Below are 21657 nucleotides of genomic sequence, written 5' to 3' on the forward strand. Positions count from 1 at the left end.
TGTGGTGGAAGATCTGATGTATGAAAAACTGATTTAGAAAGGTGAGCTGGTTTGGATTTATCCTGAAATTAAAACTGCATTATCTCTGTCTCACTATGTCCTGCACAATGACACAGAGATAAAGCAAGGGCTCAAACTCACTTATAATCATTCACAATTTCACATGATCAGTATCAAAATCCACATGAGAGAGAGAAAGTAATTTCTAAGATTATGCTTTAAATATTTGACTGCTAGGCAAATTGAAAGAATGGTCCTTAGTTCTTTATGGGACATCCATCCAGCCTTACTCGCCAAGAAACGATTTTCCCAAAGTGGAACGAGTGCGCTCCAGTCCAGTCGAAGACCCTACAGAAGACTATGGGACAGATGACTATGCAGGTGAGTTGAACTCTACATCTCAAAGAATCATTCATTTACTGTACCTCATGTATAATAGGGTTGAGGACTAATTTGTCACACTGTATGTGCCATTGTACTGTCAGAACGTGACTGCCTAGCCACCTTAATTGTCTGATGTTCACCACTTCCCTATACTCTACTCGTCCTTCTTCTGTCTACTTGCATTCCCTAATTAGAGGCTAAGATCTTGGAAGCAGGAACTGTGCCTTGTTTGTTTGTTTGTTTGTTTGTTTGTTAGCCACTTAGCACCATGTGGATGCTTCCGGAAACAAATAATAAACAACAAAAATAACCAAAGCAATTGAATACAAAATAACTTGCACGGTTACTTTGATCTGCCTTTCCCTTTCTCTGGATTGAAGAGGAAGTTTGTATGTGTGTTTATAAAACTTCTTTTCATAAGTTAGAATTATAATAAATATAAGCATGCAAGCTTTATAATAATTACATGCAGGAAAATGAACTTTCGAAGATCAAAAGCATGATGCCAACCAAAGCTCTAGTAAAAAGGCTTTGCACTGAGGTTTTTCCCGTGAGGAATGGGAGGGGTGGGACTTCAGTTAAGAGTTTTGATTAAGGCCTGAGTCATGTGACTTGTTATTTAAAGTTGCACATAAATCTTTTTAATTCTGATTTTTTTTAAGCATGGCAAGTACATATGGTATATTCATGATGAGTATGCACAGTGAAGAATTCCCCAGCAGTATATATGAACAGCTGTTCGGGATGGTATCATCTACATTGTGTCAGGAGAGACACTCTCCTTCAACTGAGCTCTATGAGAAATTGTCCATTATCTTCATTGAATCTTATATTTTAACTAGTCTTTCTGGCATCAGTCAGATAGCGTCAGAGCAAGAAGGCAACAAGTCAGTGGGGCTGTCCTGTTTGGGTATGACATTATCTAGAGCGTTCTGAAAGCACTTGGGCCCATTATGTGTGAAAAGGAACTTTGAGGGCCATTAGCTGGGCAATATTTGATTGGATGATTCTGTGATCAATATCTCCCTGTCTAAAGGTAGAGTGTCAGCCCCAAGATGGCAGCATTATACTGAGAACTTTTCCATTCTCCACTCACTCTTAAACCTCTCTTTATTTTGGAAGGTGATTGAGCCACTCTAGAATCACCTGGACAGACTGAGATTTTACTTTTCATTTTATTTTTATTTTTCTGTTCTGGCTTCAGGCATCAACATGGCATGGAGATGGGATTGGCATATGATGGTTATTGAGCAGCTTTCCATAATGATAATGTTTAATCTGCTAAACACTTGTGATGGTATTAGTTATAAACACCAAACCACTGTATAAAATTCACATTGCCACTGTGGACCACAAACTCTGCCTTCCCAAAATGTAAATACAGACCTACAAAATAAACACTATGTATGGGCAAAAGACTCAAAGAGACCCACTTCAGCTGCTGATTTAGAGAGAAAATACACTGAAATCTAGTCCATTATCTTGCCTACACATTCCAAAAATTACATCCAAAATTCCACCATAAGCCATACAGCCCAAGTGACCTCATCTGCTCTCTAACCTATGAAGCCACTGGAAGCAGGACCGGCTCCAGACCCCATCGTGCCAAGCACGCGCTTGGGGCGGCGTCCCGCAGGAGGGCCTGCAGCTCCGGTGGAGCATCCGCAGGCGTGCCTGCGGGAGGTCCACCGGAGCCGCGGGACCAGCGAACCCTCCGCAGGCACGTCTGCAGGAGGTCCACTGGAGCCGCGGGACTGGCGACTGCCAGAGCACCCCCCGCGGCGTGCCGCCGTGCTTGGGGCAGCACAAATCCTAGAGCCGCCCCTGCTGGAAGAGCCCATTATTCATTAATATATCTCCTTTTTTCAACTCCTCCTGGTTCTAAGATACCACACCATTATATAGTCATCATCTACCCACATCCTCTCCTGGAATTATGAAGAAACTGCACCACAAGATAGTAGTCATTACTAGCATCTAGTTTCTATCTAGTAAGAGGCTGTTAGCAGGAAGATGAGGTCAGAGTTAAGGTTACTTGGATAATCTTAACTATCAATTCCCCACCTTTCAGAGTTAAAGTTCATATTAAAAATATTGTAATGATATTGTGAACAACAGGGCCCCAGTACTCTTATTTAATTATTAACAACAATCTGCTAGTGATAGCCTACCAGATACTGTTTGCTCTCAATCTTAGATTTATATGGGCACACAGAACTATTTATGATAAATGATGTTGTTAGTCTTTGTTAAAGGACTCAGGGACCTTCGGCATCAGTGACGAAAAATTTAAATGATTTATTTATTATGAAAGCATCTATTTGACTCCACAGACGGTATCTGATAAGTCTGTATTAGATGCTGTGCTAGCTTCACTGTAGCTAGTCACTGAGTCCATATAGGGAACTGGGGTAATTATACTCTGCATTATAGTAACATTTTGTAAGGACTACAGAGTAGCAAATGCAGATGTGTCATTTCTCCCCTCCTTTGATTTTTTGGATTTATTAAAGGTCCATGCAATGCAGAATGCAGTAAAGTAGGGTGTGATGGGCCAGGACCAGACCACTGTACTGATTGTCTACACTATTACTACAAATCTAAAAACAACACACGGTAAGAAAGAAAAAAACATCTTTATATATCATCCCTTGTTCTATTTTTGTCTTAACATCTCCCTCCTTTTCCCCTTTCTACAGGATATGGAATAATTTCTCTTACCTTTAGTTTATTTTACAAGTTTGCATAGGAGTTAGAGGAAAGTCCTACTAATTTGAAGCAGCAAAGAATCCTGTGGCACCTTATAGACTAACAGACGTTTTGCAGCATGAGCTTTCGTGGGTGAATACCCACTTCTTCAGATGCAAGTAGGTATTCACCCACGAAAGCTCATGCTGCAAAACGTCTGTTAGTCTATAAGGTGCCACAGGATTCTTTGCTGTTTCTACAGACTAACACGGCTACCCCTCTGATACTTGACACTACTAATTTGAATGTAATGTAGATCCTTCAAACACCATTTCCTGATTATTCAGCCATCATCTGACTATTTTTTAACAAAATGAACATAAAAACAGAATTAGAACCAGCATAGCTAGTATATAGCATCAGTCACTGGGCTTGGGCAAGCTTGGGGCAGATGTAAATGGTCTGCGTCCCCCTGCCTCTGCCAGGGCCGGTGTGGATGGGGATGGGGTAAGGGGGCTGAGGCTGGGGGTGGGTCTGGGTCAGGGGCAGGGCTTGGAAATGGAGATGCAGCTGCACGCAGAACCAGAGCAGAGCTGGGGGTGGGGAGGGGCTGGGTGGTGCTCCCTCCCTGCCCTCTTTAGGGGCTGCCCCCCCCAAAGGTTCCTCTGTGCTCCCTAGGTGGGGCATGCCACACAGTATGGGGACCTCTGCTATAGGGTGGTGGGTTTACATCAGTGATGACTCTGCCTTTTCTTCACTGCACAATGCAGGATCTGTGTTCCAAACTGCCCACCTGGTCACTACAATGCAGACAAGAAACGCTGTAAAAAATGCTCCCCCAATTGTGATACCTGTGTTGGAAGCCACAGTGACCAATGCCTGAGCTGTAAATCTGGTTACTATCTAAATGAAGAATCCAATAGCTGTATTACCAGCTGCCCAGATGGATTTTACCTTGACAAGAGTCAGTATTTTCTCCTGCTTATTTCTTTGGGTTTCCAATATTTGGGCTGGGTTGTTTGGGGAGGTCAGAGGATAGTTTTTAAGATAAAAAGTGTATTTTGATACATTTGTCTCTTTTCTAAATCTCATTCCTTTTGTGAAATTGTTGGGAACCAATCCTGATCAAGTGTATCTTCCAAAACTACACCTGGATTCTGCTTTGATTGTTAGCTCTTGAAAATCATGCTTAGCGGCACATGACAAAATCCTTCCCTTCCTCTTTCTGACTGAAGTGGAGGTAGCAGAGCAATGCTTGTCCCACTACAATAGTAGATCCACTATGTGGTGGGGGAAGATGTGGAAGAATGCATCTTCTTGACGCATGTGCTCATCTCCAGCACATATGAAACATTACTTCCTAAAATGGGACACTATGCTTCCCTGGTAAACCAGTAGGCATGTGAGAGCCAGAAGGGCGTGCTGCTCCACTGCTACATTGGTGTGCTAAGGAAGGTAGAGGCTCTGTCCTCAACTCTTAACACAGCTGCACATCAATGGGCAAAATTTGGCAGACGTTTAATATCTGCAGCGATGCAATGATGCAATAGCAGTAACATACACTGCCATGTGGGAGACCTGGCTTTAATTCCCACCTATGGATGATCATGCAGTGTCCCCAGTCTTAATTCCCAGCCTAGGCCCTGATCCTATAAAATATTTAATCCCAGGGATTTAGGCACATCCTTAAAGATAATTACCGTATGTGCTTAAGAGCTTTGCTGAACTGGGGCCGGTGTCTCCTGCTTGCAGTACTATGCAGCAGTATACTCATAACCAGAGATAGCAGGGGCAGATATTAGCTTCATTTCTTTCATTTTCACTTTAAAAGAACTAAGTAGTAGTATTTCTTTCTACCACAATGGCTCCTCTGCCTGATCAAGGCACAGGATAAAAGAGAATGTGGAGTTGGATGGGATTCTCACACAGCCCTTTTCAGGTGGAAAGTTGGAGTCCATGATACAGAACCTCCAGAGTAAGAAATGTAAATGTGTGGAGGAACATGGGCTCTTTAGGTCTTATGGCTGGGGTAAAGAGAACAGTAATATATTGCTTAGGTTTGATAAGATCAGAAAAGTGGAATCAGGCATATCCTTGAACCACAAAAAATGAAATTAGGAAAGTCTGTTTGCTTAAATGAGTTAAAAGACAATTACACAACGGTTACTAGGTCACTTTGCATGAGCGATTTATGTAGAAACTTTTATTTGCATGAATTTAGTATTTTTCCTATTATTTGAAAAGATTGCATGAGTCAGTAATAAAAACACAGTCAATTTAAACAAGTGTATTCATGTAAATGTTTTTACAATCTCAAAGCATATTATTTTTCAAAGGAATAGGATGTTATTTTAAATATTTAGAAATAACTGAAAGCATGTGATGTTTGATGGAGACGGTCAATATATAAGTAGCACTTTAGCTATTTAATTTTATTCTTGCTTTCTACTTCCATTTCTTGTGCCCAGGTAAAAAAGCAATGAACAATGGAATATATACATATAATTTTATTAAACATGATTGACCAGGGTTTTCTGGGCTGTTTTTCTTTTTTCCTTTGCAGATAAGATTGTTTGCCGGAAATGCAGTGAGAACTGTAAGACATGTGCTGAATCCCAAAGTTGCACAGAATGCAGACATGGCCTAAGGTAAGGATATGATGGATTTCACTGCACACAATAGCCAAAGAGACTTCCTGAGTCTATGGACATACATCAAAGAGACTTACATAATATTACTATTTAACCTTGACTGGGCCTCCATTTATGTGTTCTATTGCTGTTTGTGCTGTAATTTAATACTTTCTTGTGCCATCATAAGCCATCTTGGCTAACAATGAATTTTAAAAAATGTTTAACTGCAGGCAAAATGAAAGTTGTAGCCATGTAAAAGCTATGTTCTTCACTTTTTTGACCTACAGTGTGGCAGTCAAGGATTATTTTAGAAGTGGAACTGGTGAATTGTATTCAATCTACTGATTCATTCCTGTGATAGTCTGAAACTGTTTCCTTATCTTTATTGTGTCTCTTCATACATCCAATCATTCACTTATCTTAAGTACCTCAGGCTCAATTCCATTACGATATGGTGTGCCCATATATTAAACAACAGTGGTTATTTTTTCTTGGTAGGGGGACTTAATCATTTCTGAAACGGATAGGTAAAATCCATAAAGCAGCAGCAGCACACATTTTTACTTCCATGCGAATGAGTGACCTTTTGATCCAAGTGGAGCTGGTCAAAAATCCCTATAGAGTTTGTAAGGGATTGTATGCTGGGTTTATGCCACAAAAAATTGAAGTCAAAATCTGTATCTGAGACATGTTTAGAATAAGGATGATCCTTAATTGTTTTAGTATTGGACATGTACCTTGTGTCAAAATAGATTACAGTCTTTGAGTTAGTGCAAGCTGACCATTATAATTAGTTTCCTTGAATGTCTTTGCCTAATTTATTTTTCACATGGTAAAGCCACTTCTCACTCTCTATGTACCCATGGTGCATTTAGATTTTTCAACCACCTGCATTGTTCTGTATCCAGTGATGTGGTTTTATCACTCACTAAAAAATGACGCTCCTTAGCGAGAAGGCTTGATCTGAGGGAAGGAAGGCATCAGATCAAGCCAAGGCCCCAGCACATTTAAACCCTCTGTAAAATGGAGGTGATATTTATTTCCCTCACAGGAGTGCTGTGAGGCTATTAGTAAATTCATGGCTGTAGTGTTGAGATCTTCTTATGAAAATGTATAATATTATTAATTCATGCAACTACACCCTCTTATTCCAGGCCTGTGAACAGTTGTGGGGGGAAATGTGAAAATCTTGAGGACAATTTCAGGAAATTTTCCTAAGTTTTGCCTTTTATGTTTTTGGCTAATTTTACTAGCCACACTTATACCTCCTCAAGTTGCTCTGGTGCAAGTCTCTTTAAAATGATACAAACTGATGAACTCAGGCAGACATCAGCTTAGCAAAGCAACAGTGTGGAGACTTTTCATAGCTATATCAGGCAGCCCAGTGGAAGAGCCAAGGTTACAGGTTTCTAGGAGAGAGTATCCAACAGGTTTCCTGGAGCATAAAAGGTAGGCTTATTGAACTCACAACACATACCCTGCCAGGAAATATAGACAGAAACTTGTAGCACCATGGAAGAAAGGAGCCAAGTGGTAAAACTCAAAGAATGAAAGAGCCAAAAGAATGCCGGCCTTACTGTAGCTTAGGCAATGTGACAGGAAAGACCCTCTCTTCAAAGGATCAAATAAAGCCCATCCTGAAATAAAGAAGGAAGAAATCTCAAGAGAAAATTTTTAAAGAGTACCTGGACTACAGTTGTCTATTTGTTGTGCGGATAGCCATTCCAAAGACTAAAATTCAAATTAAACATGGAGCACAGGCTGCAAATTCTGGATTCAAATCAAGATTTCAGGCCCTCCCAAAGTTAATTTGGATCCAGGGTTTTTGTTCAGCTGATTATAGGTTTAATCCTGCAAGGAGCCAAATGCCTTCAAGTTCCCATTGATTTCAGTGGGATCTCAAAGCTCTTAGCACTCAAGGTATTGATCCTTTTAGTGGTAGGGAAGTTAAACTCAATAATTCCAACTACACTTTGAAATGAAGATTTCATTGATGTGAATGGAATGATGCAAAGTAGTGATTGCAAATACTATTTGACTGGAGACAGCTTTCTTCAAGCCTAGGGGCATGTCACACTGTCCAGCAGTTTGGACTAAGGGGGAGTGAATAGCAGTGCATACCATAGTACTAGGCTGTAATTCCCCTGTGTGGATGCAGCGGGCATGAACTGAAGGGTCCCAGTTCACATGCAAACTCAGGACCTTTACAAAGGGAAATCTTTGTGCTGCAGTAATTGGCACTCTATACACTGAGTTGGTACTTGAGTTGGTACTTTAACGTGGTATTAGGGGACACCACTGGTCTTAATGTCTTTCAGGCAAAGGATAAATTCTTGGGAACAAATCCCTTTGCATGTTTTTAAGTGTAGTGGTACTGACCCCAGACCAAGTTCAATTTGGGTAATTACATTCTGCATACTTGAATTTTCTTTGCACTTTTCCTTAGATATGGTATTCTTCTTCACTTCCTGTCCTACAGTACTGTGAACTGTTTGCTACAGGTTGTGAAACTCCACCATAGATGTAGCTGCATGTGTGAAATGATTGCTATATTTAAGTTTGTAAAGAACTTGCAGTGAAAGTGTATAATTGTACAGTAGGAGACTATTATTTCAGTTCAACTTTTATTAACAGACCTTCATTGTAGAATACTTTAGAGGTTTCTGAGTGTGATCGTTGTCCTCCCTCCTTACCTTGCTGTTAGCTGGTCAGTATTAAACAGTCTAATTTGTACTTTTGCACTAGTTTATATGGATCCAGATGTGCAGTCCGCTGTGAAGAAGGAAAATATCACAATGGCAAGGAATGTGAACCGTGTCACCGTTCCTGTGCAACATGTGCAGGTACCTCAGTAACATTTGACTTCACGTAATCATTTTGTCCTTTGGGCAATATTACATCATGTTTCCAAATACAGTATGATGATTGGCTTGTAAATGAAAAGCCTTGGAGGTTCTTTAATAGATCTCTGAGTAAAGTAGGTTTCTTCCTGTTGACATAAAAATATAAACGTTCTAGCTGAAAAGTACACATACACTCACTAGCTATCTTTGCTTGTAATTCCTAGCTGTAGAAATAACAATTTTTTTCTCAGAAAAAAATATGTCAGGATTACCGCTATAGTTATCTTTTGTTGGAAGCTGATATAGTTTGCAGTACATGTAGGCAAAGGTGTAAAGCAACGAGAATATATATGTCCAATAACCTATGATGAGCAGATGTTTTGTTACAGTTAGAGATGCTGTCTGTTATCCAGGCTATACCGAGAATGTGTCAATATGTTACAGTGTATTTTCTCTTGGCTTTAAGGCTCAGGAGCAGATGCTTGCATAAACTGCACAGAAGGTTATTTTCTGGAGGATGGGAGATGTGTGCAGTCCTGTAGTGGTGGTTATTACCTTGATCACTCTCTTGAAAACGGATACAAAACCTGCAAAAGGTAAGATATAGTCTTCAAAGGCTACATTATATTTTAGTGGGTTTTTTTATAGCAAGTGTCTAATATTTGATATCATGCATCTACTACTGTGTAAGTCAGAGTAAATAATAGAATGTTGTGACGTAGAACATATTACTGACTGTTGAGAATAAGAGAATACACAGTATGCTAAGCAAACTATGGGAAGAAAGCAAGAAATTTTAACATGATTGTAATTTCCATATAAGGGCTTTTAAAATGGATTTCAGTGCATGTGTGTGTGTGTTTTGCTTATTTAAATCAAGATTTTATTAAGCAATTTGAAATTACGGGCATAAAAATATGGTAAAAAGTTAACGGATCTAGCAGAGGGGCTCTTCTTTTCCATTAAAAAAGCAATAGTAGCCATTTGCCAAGAGGTAAATTGCCATTCATATGGACCATTCAGTTGCTCAGCTATACAAAACCAGCTACGGAGCAGAAATACTTGATGGACAAGGCTTGGTAACCTTTTGCTGAGTTTTATTTGACAGGGACAGAGTTTTTTGCAGATCTTTGTAAAGTACAATTCAGGCCTTTCTGAAGCCCTTATTTTTTGACTTTGGACAAACTTTCTTTGACGGGGGCAGCATTGGGAATCACCTTTTGTTACAGCTTTCCACAGAAAACGCATAATACTCCTTTAATCTTCTATGGCACGTTTTACTTTTCGATGCTTGTCTCCCTGTGTAGTTTTGTCCAATCTATGGTTGCCTAATGTCTTTTATAAATGTTTACTTCTACCTGCTGTACTTAGTTTCAAAATTTCAGAATCAACTAGTTATCATTAAATAAAAGAATATGAATGATCTCAGTGACATGAACTTAACTGAGACAGTGTGATGGAAACTCTTGTTGTTGCTTAGTGGCGATTGTGATAACTTCTGGCTTTTTGTTTTTTGTTTTGTTTAAAGATGTGATGCCAGCTGCTTGGAATGCAGTGGTCAAGGAGACAAAAACTGTACAACTTGTCCAAATGGCTACATCTTAGATACCGGCATCTGTGTAATTGGAACAGTCTGTAAGGATGGTGAGTATTATTATTTGTCTCAAAAATATTTCTTTTGTTGGCATCAAAGTTAACTTAATATTTCCACATTTTGTGTTGGCTTGGCTTCTTGAAGTATTTTTGATCTCCTAAATGATTATTTTGTTATATTTTCAGATTTATAAGTGGGGAAAATATATAATATGGATTATTTTTGTTTCATAGACCCCGTTCTTTATCTGAGGTTTAGCCCATGACTTCCACCTCATTTTTTTTGTAATGGGCATTTCCGTAGAAAGATTTTTCATGTGAATATTTTAATGCACTCTTAACTGAAAGATTCATCTGTGTCTGATTTGCCTTTCTAAACTATAAAGATGTTGACAACGAATGTGATGTTAACTGTGAATAACCTTAATTGAATTATGTGAATGAATAGCAAGAGGAAAATAGAGGCCATTTTGAAAATATTGTACCATCTTCATAATGGAAATTTTGGCATTCTCTAAGCTCTTTCTTGCATTTGATACAGCATTGCTCGGACTGCATATTATTGGCTTCATTATTGTATTATTTAAAGCATCAAATTGTGTGTACAGTTAAAGAGATAACAGGGTCCTTTTCCTGAAGGTGTTACTACCTAAGGTCATTGCAGATACGAGCCAATTCAACAAGTGAGAGCATTTCAGAACAGAAGCTTAGTGTTACACACAGTGAGACAAATATCTGGCAAAGCAAATGTTGTAAGAACTAATGATGATTCTGGGATCATTTAGCTCCCATTTAAGTCAAATGAGCATTTTACCATTGATTCAATAGAAGCAGGATTGGGCCCATAGTGCTTCTTTGGATACTTATAGATCATTTTAGTCAGTTTACACTTTCAAGTCAGATGAAGCTAGTAGTAAAAGGAAAATTAAAGTCATATACTCACAGTATCCTCTTGCATATCAGCAATATGTTGCAATACCTTTTAGGCCTGGAACTCCTTCAGCTAAAATATGTCCTCATTTATACCTGTGCAACCTCAATGACTTCAATGAGTTTGCACAGATGGGCATAACTGAGGGCAGAATTTTGTTTCTTCTACTTTACATGGATTAAAAACAACGAGGAGTCCTTGTGGCACCTTAGAAACTAACAAATGTATTTGGGCATAAGCTTTCATGGGCTATAACCCACTTCATCAGATGCAACTTCATTAGATGCAGCTGATGAAGTGGGTTCTAGCCCACGACAGCTTATGCCCAAATACATTTGTTAGTCTCTAAGGTGCCACAAGGACTCCTTGTTGTTTTTACTGATACAGACTAACATGGCTACCCCTCTGAAATCTGTTTACATGGATTGTTATTGATGTTGAGCTGGAAAAAAAAAAGAGCTCAGGCAAAGTAAATTTGCATTAGAAATACTCTTCTGCATGAACATGATTATACCAGCTTCTCACTTTCCATGACTGTTTCACACCATCCTTTTTGTGAAAAATAATATGTATACACCCACAAGTTGCTTTCCTCTGCCCACTTGTACAAATTAGAGTAGCATCTGTGGATACAAAATCAAAATTGTACAAGGGCCAACATGCACAGAAATAACTAACTCATCATTTTATTGGCATATGGCTCAATCCTGCCAGAAGCTGAGAAGTCCGAGGAAGTACTGAGCACCCTCCACTCCCATTGAAGTCAGCAGGTGTTGAGAAGGTGCTCATGCAAATGGTGTTATTTTTATTACAGTAGCCTGGGAGGACAAACAACAGAAGTAATAATGTTGCTTATAATTTCCAAAGAAGGAGGATCTTATATTACTGGCTGGGGATCAAGAAGCATTGGTTGCTTGTCAGACTTACAAAGTTTCAATTTCTGTTTAGAATGTTTTATTCTCTTTCTGTGATATGATTGTTATACCCTTTTGATTCATAATAACTCAGAAAAAATCCTTCACTGTATTTATCACTGTTTTCTAATTATTCTTTTTCTAATCTTTTTTTTTTCCTTTTCACAAATGGATACCAATCACTCCCTGTCGGACAACACAATATTTCTTCTTGAAAAAAAAATGTTGTTGACTGAAATTCCTTTTGATGGACCAAATTTCCTACTTGCTACCTGCTCCTGAATGGTCTCTTCCATCAAATCTGCCTGTCTGACCAATTAAACCTTCCTCCGTTGTACACCATACTCTTCAAATCTTCAACTTGCCCCCTCCCTCTATCGCTGACCTCCGGAAGCAACGGAAGAATCTTGGGCCGAGGGAGGATTCTGTATGCTAGTGAAAAAGAACAATCTGTGTCAAAGGAAAGTACTTCAGCAACTTTGTTGCAGAACATGTACACACAAAGGGTGAACTGGTACCTCCCAGAATCCTCTTGCTCCTGTAGACTTATAGTTTAATCCATATTATTAAAAAAAAGAAAAAAAAGAAAAAAAAAGCAAGCCACCTCTTTCTCTCTCTCGCTCCTCTTTGTCAGGGGAGACGGTGAACTGTTTGTTGGAACTTTAATGGAAAAACTACAACAAGCCTACCTTTCATTACTGGGTGTTTAGAGCTAAGCATCCGGGATCACAGTCAGTATTGTGTGACCAAAGCATTGATGCCAAAATTAACATTAAAGTAATTATTTGATTTCCTGTCAACCTTAGGATTATCCCCGTTTTTGATGGTCCTTTTTCTTCCTTTCCTTTTTTTTTTTCCTGCTTGTTTCCCCTTCAAGGTGTTGTTTAAAGAGTGTTTCAAGAATACGACACAAGTTTACATGGATTAAAACAAACAAAAACAAAAAAAATACTTGCATCAGTCTTTTTTTTGTGCTTGTATAGTAATAATCAGGGGGAACTTAAGAAAACCAGTCCCTGAGGGAATTAGAAACATCTTTATATGTGGGACTATGTTCTGCATCCTTTGTATCAGTATTAAAAATAAATTAAAAAGTGATCAGTTCCACACATATTTCTTACGTTGTTTCCTATGCTGTGTGCTTGTTTTTCATCACACAGTATTTACATACATTTTGCTTCTCACCCTCCACCCCAGTTATATAGATCTGGTCATTAGGCAGTTAGCTTGTTAACCGCTATTCTGGGATTTTAATTTCTTTCTTTAAATTGACAAAGCTATTTGGAATAAAATGTAAGCGGTTCATAACACCTAAGTTTTGACAAGGGCATTCTTCCTATTGTGAACAAATTCTGAAAGGGCCTGGTCCTCTTATTTTTCATGAACGAAAGTATTTTGTAAACTCATGTCTGGAGCACACAGGTAACACTTAAGTAGTAGTTGTATAATCTTATCTTGTATTTTAGCAAACAAGGGGCCTGATCCTGCAAACATGTACTACTAGTCACAGTGCTAATACATAGATTTCAATGAGACTACATCCAGAAGTAAGTGTTTACAGGACTCAGCCCTACAACTGGGATTGATACACTGGGTCAAATTCAACCCTTGGAGTAACTACATTTAGATCAATAAATTTACATCAAAGGATGAGGTCTATCCAGTTTGGATTTTGTGTAGTAATATCCCTCTTGTCAGTCTGGGCCTTAAGCTGCTCTTAATCAACAATGGTATAAATTGGGAGTAACCCTAGTGAAGCCAGTTTAAGTGAGAGAAGAATAAGGCTCCCGTGTTTCCTTTCCTAGTTACACGTCAGTCCCAGTCAACATATTTTTATATATTCCTATTAGCATATTGCTTGACACCCATTAATTAGGTACAACGTAGTAAATTAAATTTCAAAGATATTGATTTGACTAAGGGCTTGTCTTCACTACAGAGCTAAATTGGCGTAACAGCATCGATTTAGAGGGTCTAGTGAAGATTCTCAATCGATGGGAGAGCGCTCTTCCATCGATTTCTGTACTCCACCTCAATGAGAGGTGGAAGCAATGTCAGCAGGAGAGCATCTCCTGTCGACATAGAGAAGTGTGGACCCTGCGGTAAGTAGCTATAAGCTACATCGACTTGAGTTACACTACTAACATCATTCAAATTGCATAGCTTAGGTTGACCGGCAGTGGTAGTGTAGACCTGGCCTTAAACAAGTCTTCCTTCTGTACAAACAATAATCTGGGTGCGACGATCACTGACACACAAATGGAAAACATTTCTGTACAAATATAAATGGTAGAAATAGAACTTCTAGACTTCCCTTTTTTCAATATGAAATCAGTCCCTGAATTTTACAAATGAAAGCACCAGTGCCAGTAGAAACAATATGTTCCTTTTCCCAGAGAACAGGTGAATTCTTACAGACATCCCATTCTCTACGATAGTAAAAGAACTGTGACATTCCTTTGGTGCTCATTAAATTTTCTGCTTAACATTCAAAGTTATGACAACTTTATTTGTGCTAGTTTAACTACTAGTCTGTTACGTCCTCATTACTTTAATAACATTATTAACTAGAACATAATGCTTTCAAAGTTTAAGTTAATATTATATATTATATATAAATATATATATATTCATAATTGAGATATAATTATGTAATGGATTGTAAAGAATTTGTTTGGATACTTACAAATGTCTCTAACACTATTATAGAGAAGAAATTAATATCTTTGTTTTCTTTTTAAAATACTGACACATTGTTAAATCCAAATTCATTTTTACTGAAAAATACTGTACATGTGTAAAATGTTCAGTTGTTATTTGTAAAATAGAGTAGTACTGTTGTAATTGATATTGGCCAAAATCAATGTTATTCCATATTTTATTTTTTCTATTAAATTAACCTAAGTTCCTGTTGCTTTGGTCTGGAAAAACATGTTAATAATTGATATGTAAAGTATCTCGCTTTAGGAGAGGAAGGTAATTTTTATGTTAAAAAGCAGTTTGATATCACATATAAGTCATTGCGACAAAGTAGGGGGGGTTGTTTTTTGTTTTTAATTAATGTATTGACTTTTTGAAAAGCAGTGGTATTTATCATGGCAGAAACACCTGGTTTTGATGCAGGTTACTTTTTGTGCTGTAGAAGCACAACTGAGGCTGAATCCTGATGCAGGATAGCTTCGACTTCTTCTAATCAATAACAGTAATTATCAGCCCAGTTTCTTTCCTATTTAGGATTAAAACCCGGATCCATACCTATCTAATGGCTGAGATGGTTAGGAATAGATTAGGGAGGCATTCACGTTTCCATTTAGGCAGCCAGAGGTGTCCATCGTGCAATGGATTGCTGATCTCCATTATTTCTGAATGCACAGATGTCAGTACCACAAAAGCACTGTTTTAGGCCCTGTTCTTATACATGACTGTTCGCAGCCAGATTGCTGCGCCTATGAAGAGCCTCACTGAAGTCAACAGGCCTCCACATGGGCGCAGCATTCCAACCATGCAGGTTTGGGGCCTTTATTGGTATTAATTGATATCTCTGTCTACCAGCTCAGCTGAGAGATGAAGAACTGAATGGGCTTGGAGGCTGAATTACCTTTCATCCATAGAGATAGTGTCTTCAGATTAAGCGAAGGCAGTCTGAGGAAGCCTGCACTTCAGCTGCCCAATCAAAGTATGTTCTGTAGTGGTTTTCAATCCAGTACCTTTTGCTAGCTCTAAAATCACTTAAAAATAAAGGGCTAGATCATCGATCAGCGTCCCTCCCACTCTCCCCGCTGCTCCTGGGAGAGAGTGAATTTCAGCCTGCTGCAGCATACACTCCCCAACACGCTGGCATAATCACTTTATAAGTACACTGGGGAGACAGTCACAGGGATACCTACTGCCTGCCTTCTCCTGCTGCTTCCTGCCCACCTGTGCCAGGGTGGGACATAGTCACATTGCACAGGAAGTAGCAAAATGGCACAAGGAAGAATGTGTGTGCAGTATGCCCCACCACTCCCTTGCATGAGCATGCAAGACAGGCCACAATCTGGCCCAAAGAAAATCGATTGATACATTAGTTGCTTGTTGCATGAAGGACTTTTGCACTCTGCTTCCATTTTCATCTTTCTATTGTTGATACTGTTGCTGGGCATTTCACCAATTTAGGTGTGTTGCATTCTCAACATAGTGTCCTCTGTGGGGAGAGCTTGCAAAAAGTGATAGTATAGTTGTAGAATCATAGATTATCAGGGTTAGAAGGGACCTCAGGAGATCATCTAGTCCAACCCCCTGCTCAAAGCAGGACCAAGGCCCAGACAGATTTTTACCCGAGTTCCGCCAAATGGCTCCCTCAAGGATTGAACTCCCAACCCTGGGTTTAAGCAGGCCAATGCTCAAACCACTGAGCAATCCCTCCCTGTTAATATTGGCCAAATAGCTTTTTCCAGAATGCGTATCTTTAAACACTAAGCTATAGAGCCTCTCAGACAGGCAACTGCTGAACTGAGTCTTACTCCTGAATGCAATACTTTGTAGCATGAAGTTGGAGCATTAGCCAGCCATCTTTCATTGATGTGTCTAGTAATGGAGTCCAGTGGTTTATAAGCATCGCTGTTACAGAGCTTTAGAGGAGGCTGGCCAGCATTCTAGCCCAACCCTAGTCACATGATAATCCATATACTTGTAGTCCCGTTGTAGCCAATGAGATACTCACGAGCAAGTTCTTCAGAAATGGGCCCTAAATTTACCAACACGTATCTTCCTTTGCTATGTAATTTTTTTTCTCATTACACGATCAATCTCCTTCAGCTTCATTTGTGAGGAGTTACTCTTCAATATTTGAGCTCCAGTACTAATAATGAATATATGATAGATACACACAAAACACTTCATTGAAGTTCAGAAGCTTTGTTACATGGAGCAGTTTACCCATGTTCTCTATCCTGCCCGCTAAAGAACATATCTGCCTTTATTTATATCACAGTTCAAAAAGTGGCAACAAAGATTTTTTTTTAACAATAATACTTTACTTAAGGCATTTCACAACTATGATAAAATATATGCGTGTCTCCCTCCCTGTTCAAAAAGGCACATGTTGACTTCCCAATGGGGGATTAAGAATGTGCTTAAGTGCCTCTCTAAACTGGAGCCTGGGAGATAATGAGGCCTATCTAACTGTGATCCAGAAAGATTCTCACAGCATAACCAACATGTCTCAGGAGAATAGGGAGAATTTCAACTAGCTATTAAACTAGTAAGTACAACTGCCCATTACGGAAAGGCACCTTTTTTTTAAATTAAAGATTTATTTTTTGTAACGGGCTTACAAGCTTGACCCATTTTCTTGCTCTACACCACCAACTCAAAAAATACACCCTTATTATTTTTCTGAGCAACAAAGACTGCCTCCGGGTAAGTGGGAAACCCATTTGTAACAGGTATGTGGAGATAAGTCTGCGTCCACAGTGCATTCATCCTCAGCAGCACCAATGCACCTTGGTTTTGATCCAGTCTACTTACACAGAGCTGACACTGGAGAGGTCTCCTTTTTTTTCTATACAGTTTTGCAAGCTCCCTCTCTTTGCAGAACAATGTATTGTAACAAAAAACTATTTTGATGAACCTGTTGATAAAAAAAAATCATGGAAAAATACCAGAAAATGTATCCATTCTTAACCCTGCAAAAGAGAAACAACTTGGAAGTTTCATCATTTTTCACAAAATTGTTTTCCTGGGGTTTGACCAGTTCAGGTTACCACCCATGAAGAATACTGGTGTGGGAAGGGCTTCCTTTCATCCTCTACAGATGAAAGCATCATTCCATAGCAAATTGTTGTATGCTAGCAACTGAGCCTTGTTAATGTGCCAACAGTCTGCTTACTAGGTCATGTCCATCTCTTTGGTGCATATGCTGCCATCACCAACAAACGTTATATGACAAATGTAACCACATCTCTACTCTCCATCTCTGCACTGGCCAACAGAGCAGGACTTGGACCTACCGATGTCCTGGAATATTTTGGTTAAGTCCAGGGCACCTAGAGCACAGTAATATTGGGCCTCTCACCTGGATTTGAGTCAGGCCCATTATTTTTATAGGACCAATTTCTGAAACCCTCATACTGAGTATCTCAGCAAAGTCAATGGGATTGCTCATGAATGTGTTACTCTGTGTGGGTAAAGGTAGCAGAATCAGTTCCATACTCAGCTACACATGTACTGTAATTAGCAGATACTAGCAGGAGTTTGTCTCTGGATCACCACAGTGATAAAAAAAAATCTATTCCCTAATAAGGAAGTGAAGTTTCACTTCTCCTAAGTGAAATGCAGACAAGGGAGTGAATGCTGTAGAAAGAACTCCCAAGTATTTAAAAGGAGGGCTCTTCAGTTGGCAGCAAACGCTGTACCTTCATATAGTGCCAGGCGTTGTCTTTTTGTTTCATTTCTTCTTTGAGTATCTCCTGGACTCACTGCCAGATCTGGCAGTAGTTGGGTATGGATCAATGCCACATTCACAATTATTAATTTATTGCCATCTTTACAGGATGCAAGGTGGATTTTGTGAAGGTTTTTTTATGGAAAATCATCATCACATTTCAAGGCTGGCCTTTTCCCACCATGCTCCATGGAACATCGCTTTTCTTTCATTTTGCAGATGTACAACACTGTTATTGTAAAAGCAGTGTACATACTGACAAGATCACACCAATTATGGATAACAACCCCTGTGTGCTGGGAACTCCTTGTGCAGCTAGATTACCCCCAGTTCCTATCCACTTGTTTGGAGAACCTTATTCACCCATTGGCCAAAATCACTCACAGTTCCTTTCCTTTTGGGAGGCGGTAATGTAACAGGGGCAATAACCAGGCCTGCCAACAGGGGGAGCAAAGGGAGCAATTGCCATGGGGCCCGGACAATTTAAAAGGGCCTGGGGGTCCAGGGGCCAGCATGGGCCCCACCCTCCCTAGGGACAGCCTTGGCCCTGGGGCCTGGAATTTCTGCCAGTGGGCCTGGCAATAACCAACACATGGATCCATTCCAACCCCTTTAGCCTTTGTCAACTACCCACTGGGCAGGGACAGGTCCACCCTAGCATTATAAGGAACAGCTAGTTGGAGCTGACAACGAAGGGATGTCCCAATACAATCTGTTAACCGCAACAATTATCCATCATCCATCACTATACTATCTGAGCACCAAAAGACCTCAATACCTGACTGTGCTAACTCACATAATGAAGAGACAGTCAGAACAATTCTTCCCCTCTTAGTTCCACAGGAGGAACCTCCTTCATTTGGTGGCAGTAGTGGGGGCCAATGCATTTGTGCTGTGTGAGCTTATAATGTGAGTCTTGGTCTCCAACACATCATAAGGGGTCTGTCCTCAGTAGAGAGTAACATAAGGTTCTTTACTCAGGCTCCAACCCACTTCTCACTGGCTTTAGCAGTAGCTCAGGACTCCTCTCAAGTGACAGGTGGGTGTGCTGACCCAATGGAGGAAAACACACTCTGGGTTGTTATTACCAATGATAATTTAAAAACTCATTTTTTTGTTAAATTATGGCAAATATCTGAGCTCTTTGGTGGAAGGACTAGCTTTTCACCTGGTAGCACTGTGCCTTACAGAATAGGGCACCAATCCCTGACTGGGGACTGTGGGCACTTAAACAGACAAATAATAAATAGCAGTGAGAATAAAAGGGACAGATACAGCAGGCATAGATGTTTTTATTCAGAGGAGACAAGAATTGAGGGTTATGCAAAATACTGCAGTTGATAAAGCCTTTCTCCTCTACGTCCTGCTTCAAGTCTAACCTGAAGCATTATGTGATCTCTGCTAATCCTGCAATAGAAAACCCTTACATCCTATAATCACCATACCAAACTCTGCACAGAACATCTCTGCTGAGGGAATGGAATCCCTGGTCTGTTCTGACCCCCAAGCATGATTGGATCAAATATTCAAAAGCACCTTAGTGAATTAGGAGCTGAGGGTTTTTTCAGTCTTACTGAAAGTCAGTGGGACTTGGTGCCTAAGTCGCTTTTGAGAACAAGACTGCCACGTAGGCACATTTGAAAATTTACCCCAAAGCTTAAACACTTAAGGATCCCTCACTCAGATTTGTGCACCCTCCCCCGTACACTCGGAGCGTTTTCCCAAATCCCAGTGCAACAGGTGCCATGCTTAGTTTCAGAGGCAACTTGACTACAGTGTACAAGTACCAGCCCAGGGAGAAAAATACTGGGTCTAATGGGCTCTGTCATCAAGCAAATAACAGCATAACAAGAACCAATGGCTGAAGCTGAACTCAGCCAAATTCAGTTTAGAAATTAGGCACCCATTCTTAATAGTGAGGGCAATTAACCATTGGAACAGATGGCTAGAGGAAGTGCTGGATTCTCAGCTCTTGCTGTCTTAAGATCAAAATTGGATGCTTTAGCCAAACACAAGTTATTGATCTCACTACAGAGAAACTAGGTGAAAATTAATGGTATGTGATATACAAGAGGCCAAACCAGCCAATCTAATGGTCTTTTCTGGCCTGAAACTATGAAACTCTATGCTTCTTTCATATTCATTCTCTGTCCCAAAGCCCACAAATGCTGAACCCTACCCTCTAGCAATGAAGCTGCTGTCACCAAGCCCTCAGTAACTTTTTTTTTTTTTAATAAAATTGCTCTAAGGACCTAATCCTTTAAAATGCCAGTCACCTCCTGGTGCTGCATTCTCTCAACTCCTAGTGATGGTAGGGGAAGATGGTTTGGTGGATATAACACTCAAAAGACACCAAAAGAGGTCGGCTCCGAGGTTAGCCACAGACTTCTTATATGACCATGGGCCATTCACTTAATCAATCCAGTTCCCCCATCTGTAATAGTGATCACAATATCTCCAAACCCCAAAAGGGGGTTGTGAGAATAAAAGTAATTAAAGAGTGTCAGGTGCTGCAATAGTATGGTAAGGACGGAGGGCTGGGTAAGTGCTTAGCCGGGATGACTTTGGGGGCAGTATTCACCATCTTGCAGAATCAGACACTAAATTAGCATCAGACTTTGAGCCTCCCAGTGCATTTTGTGTTGTCTATCTGGGCAGGCCTATGGCCTACTGTGTACTTTACAGTACTACCTGCACTGGTGGTAAATATTACTAAAAGAACAGCAATCAAAATAATTTATGCAAGACAAACTAGAAAAAAGTCGTTTTTACATGCTGGCTAGTGCAGTGACCTGGGACTCGGGCGACCTGGGTTCTAATACCGAAATCTGCCATAGACCTGCTGGGTGACATTGAGCAAGACACTTCACTTCTCTGAGCCTCAGGTTTCCCATCTGTAGAAAGGGAATAATGGTGCTTATTCTCCTTTTTAAAGCACTTTTAGATCTGCTGATGAAAGATGCTATATAAGAGCTAAATATTATTAATTATTTATTGTATGTATTATTGTAGTGCTTGTTATTAATAACAATAGTATAAACAATTAAAGCCATACTTTGCAACCTGCCAAAATCCAAATGTCAAATGCAGTATACACCAAAGATCCCAAATGAAGGATACAAAGTATTATTCACAGCGGAAACTTAACTTGCAGTTAAGCTTATAACTAGTAAATTTTAAAATAATCTAGTGTTATTTCCCAGTTACATGCATGACATGGATACCTTGCAGAATAAAGTAAAAGAGT

General features: G+C 39.7%; 1 protein-coding gene across 2 annotated transcripts in view; it reads left to right on the top strand.

The window, feature by feature from the left end:
* The window catches only part of PCSK5 (proprotein convertase subtilisin/kexin type 5), a 283839-nt gene that overhangs the window by 203616 nt on the left and 58566 nt on the right, over positions 1 to 21657 (top strand). The window contains exons 14-21 of one of the 2 annotated variants that reach the window (XM_045020516.1): positions 238 to 381; positions 2898 to 3000; positions 3843 to 4036; positions 5636 to 5720; positions 8451 to 8548; positions 9015 to 9144; positions 10077 to 10192; positions 12381 to 12935. In XM_045020516.1, the coding sequence (XP_044876451.1) occupies positions 238 to 381; positions 2898 to 3000; positions 3843 to 4036; positions 5636 to 5720; positions 8451 to 8548; positions 9015 to 9144; positions 10077 to 10192; positions 12381 to 12496 (986 nt within the window). In that variant the 3' untranslated portion in view covers positions 12497 to 12935. Of the gene's footprint in view, positions 1 to 237; positions 382 to 2897; positions 3001 to 3842; positions 4037 to 5635; positions 5721 to 8450; positions 8549 to 9014; positions 9145 to 10076; positions 10193 to 12380; positions 12936 to 21657 lie in introns of those variants that run through there. The other variant, XM_045020518.1, reaches the window with a different exon arrangement.

This window comes from Mauremys mutica, chromosome 6, assembly GCF_020497125.1.
Source record: "Mauremys mutica isolate MM-2020 ecotype Southern chromosome 6, ASM2049712v1, whole genome shotgun sequence".
NCBI lineage: Eukaryota > Metazoa > Chordata > Testudines > Geoemydidae > Mauremys > Mauremys mutica.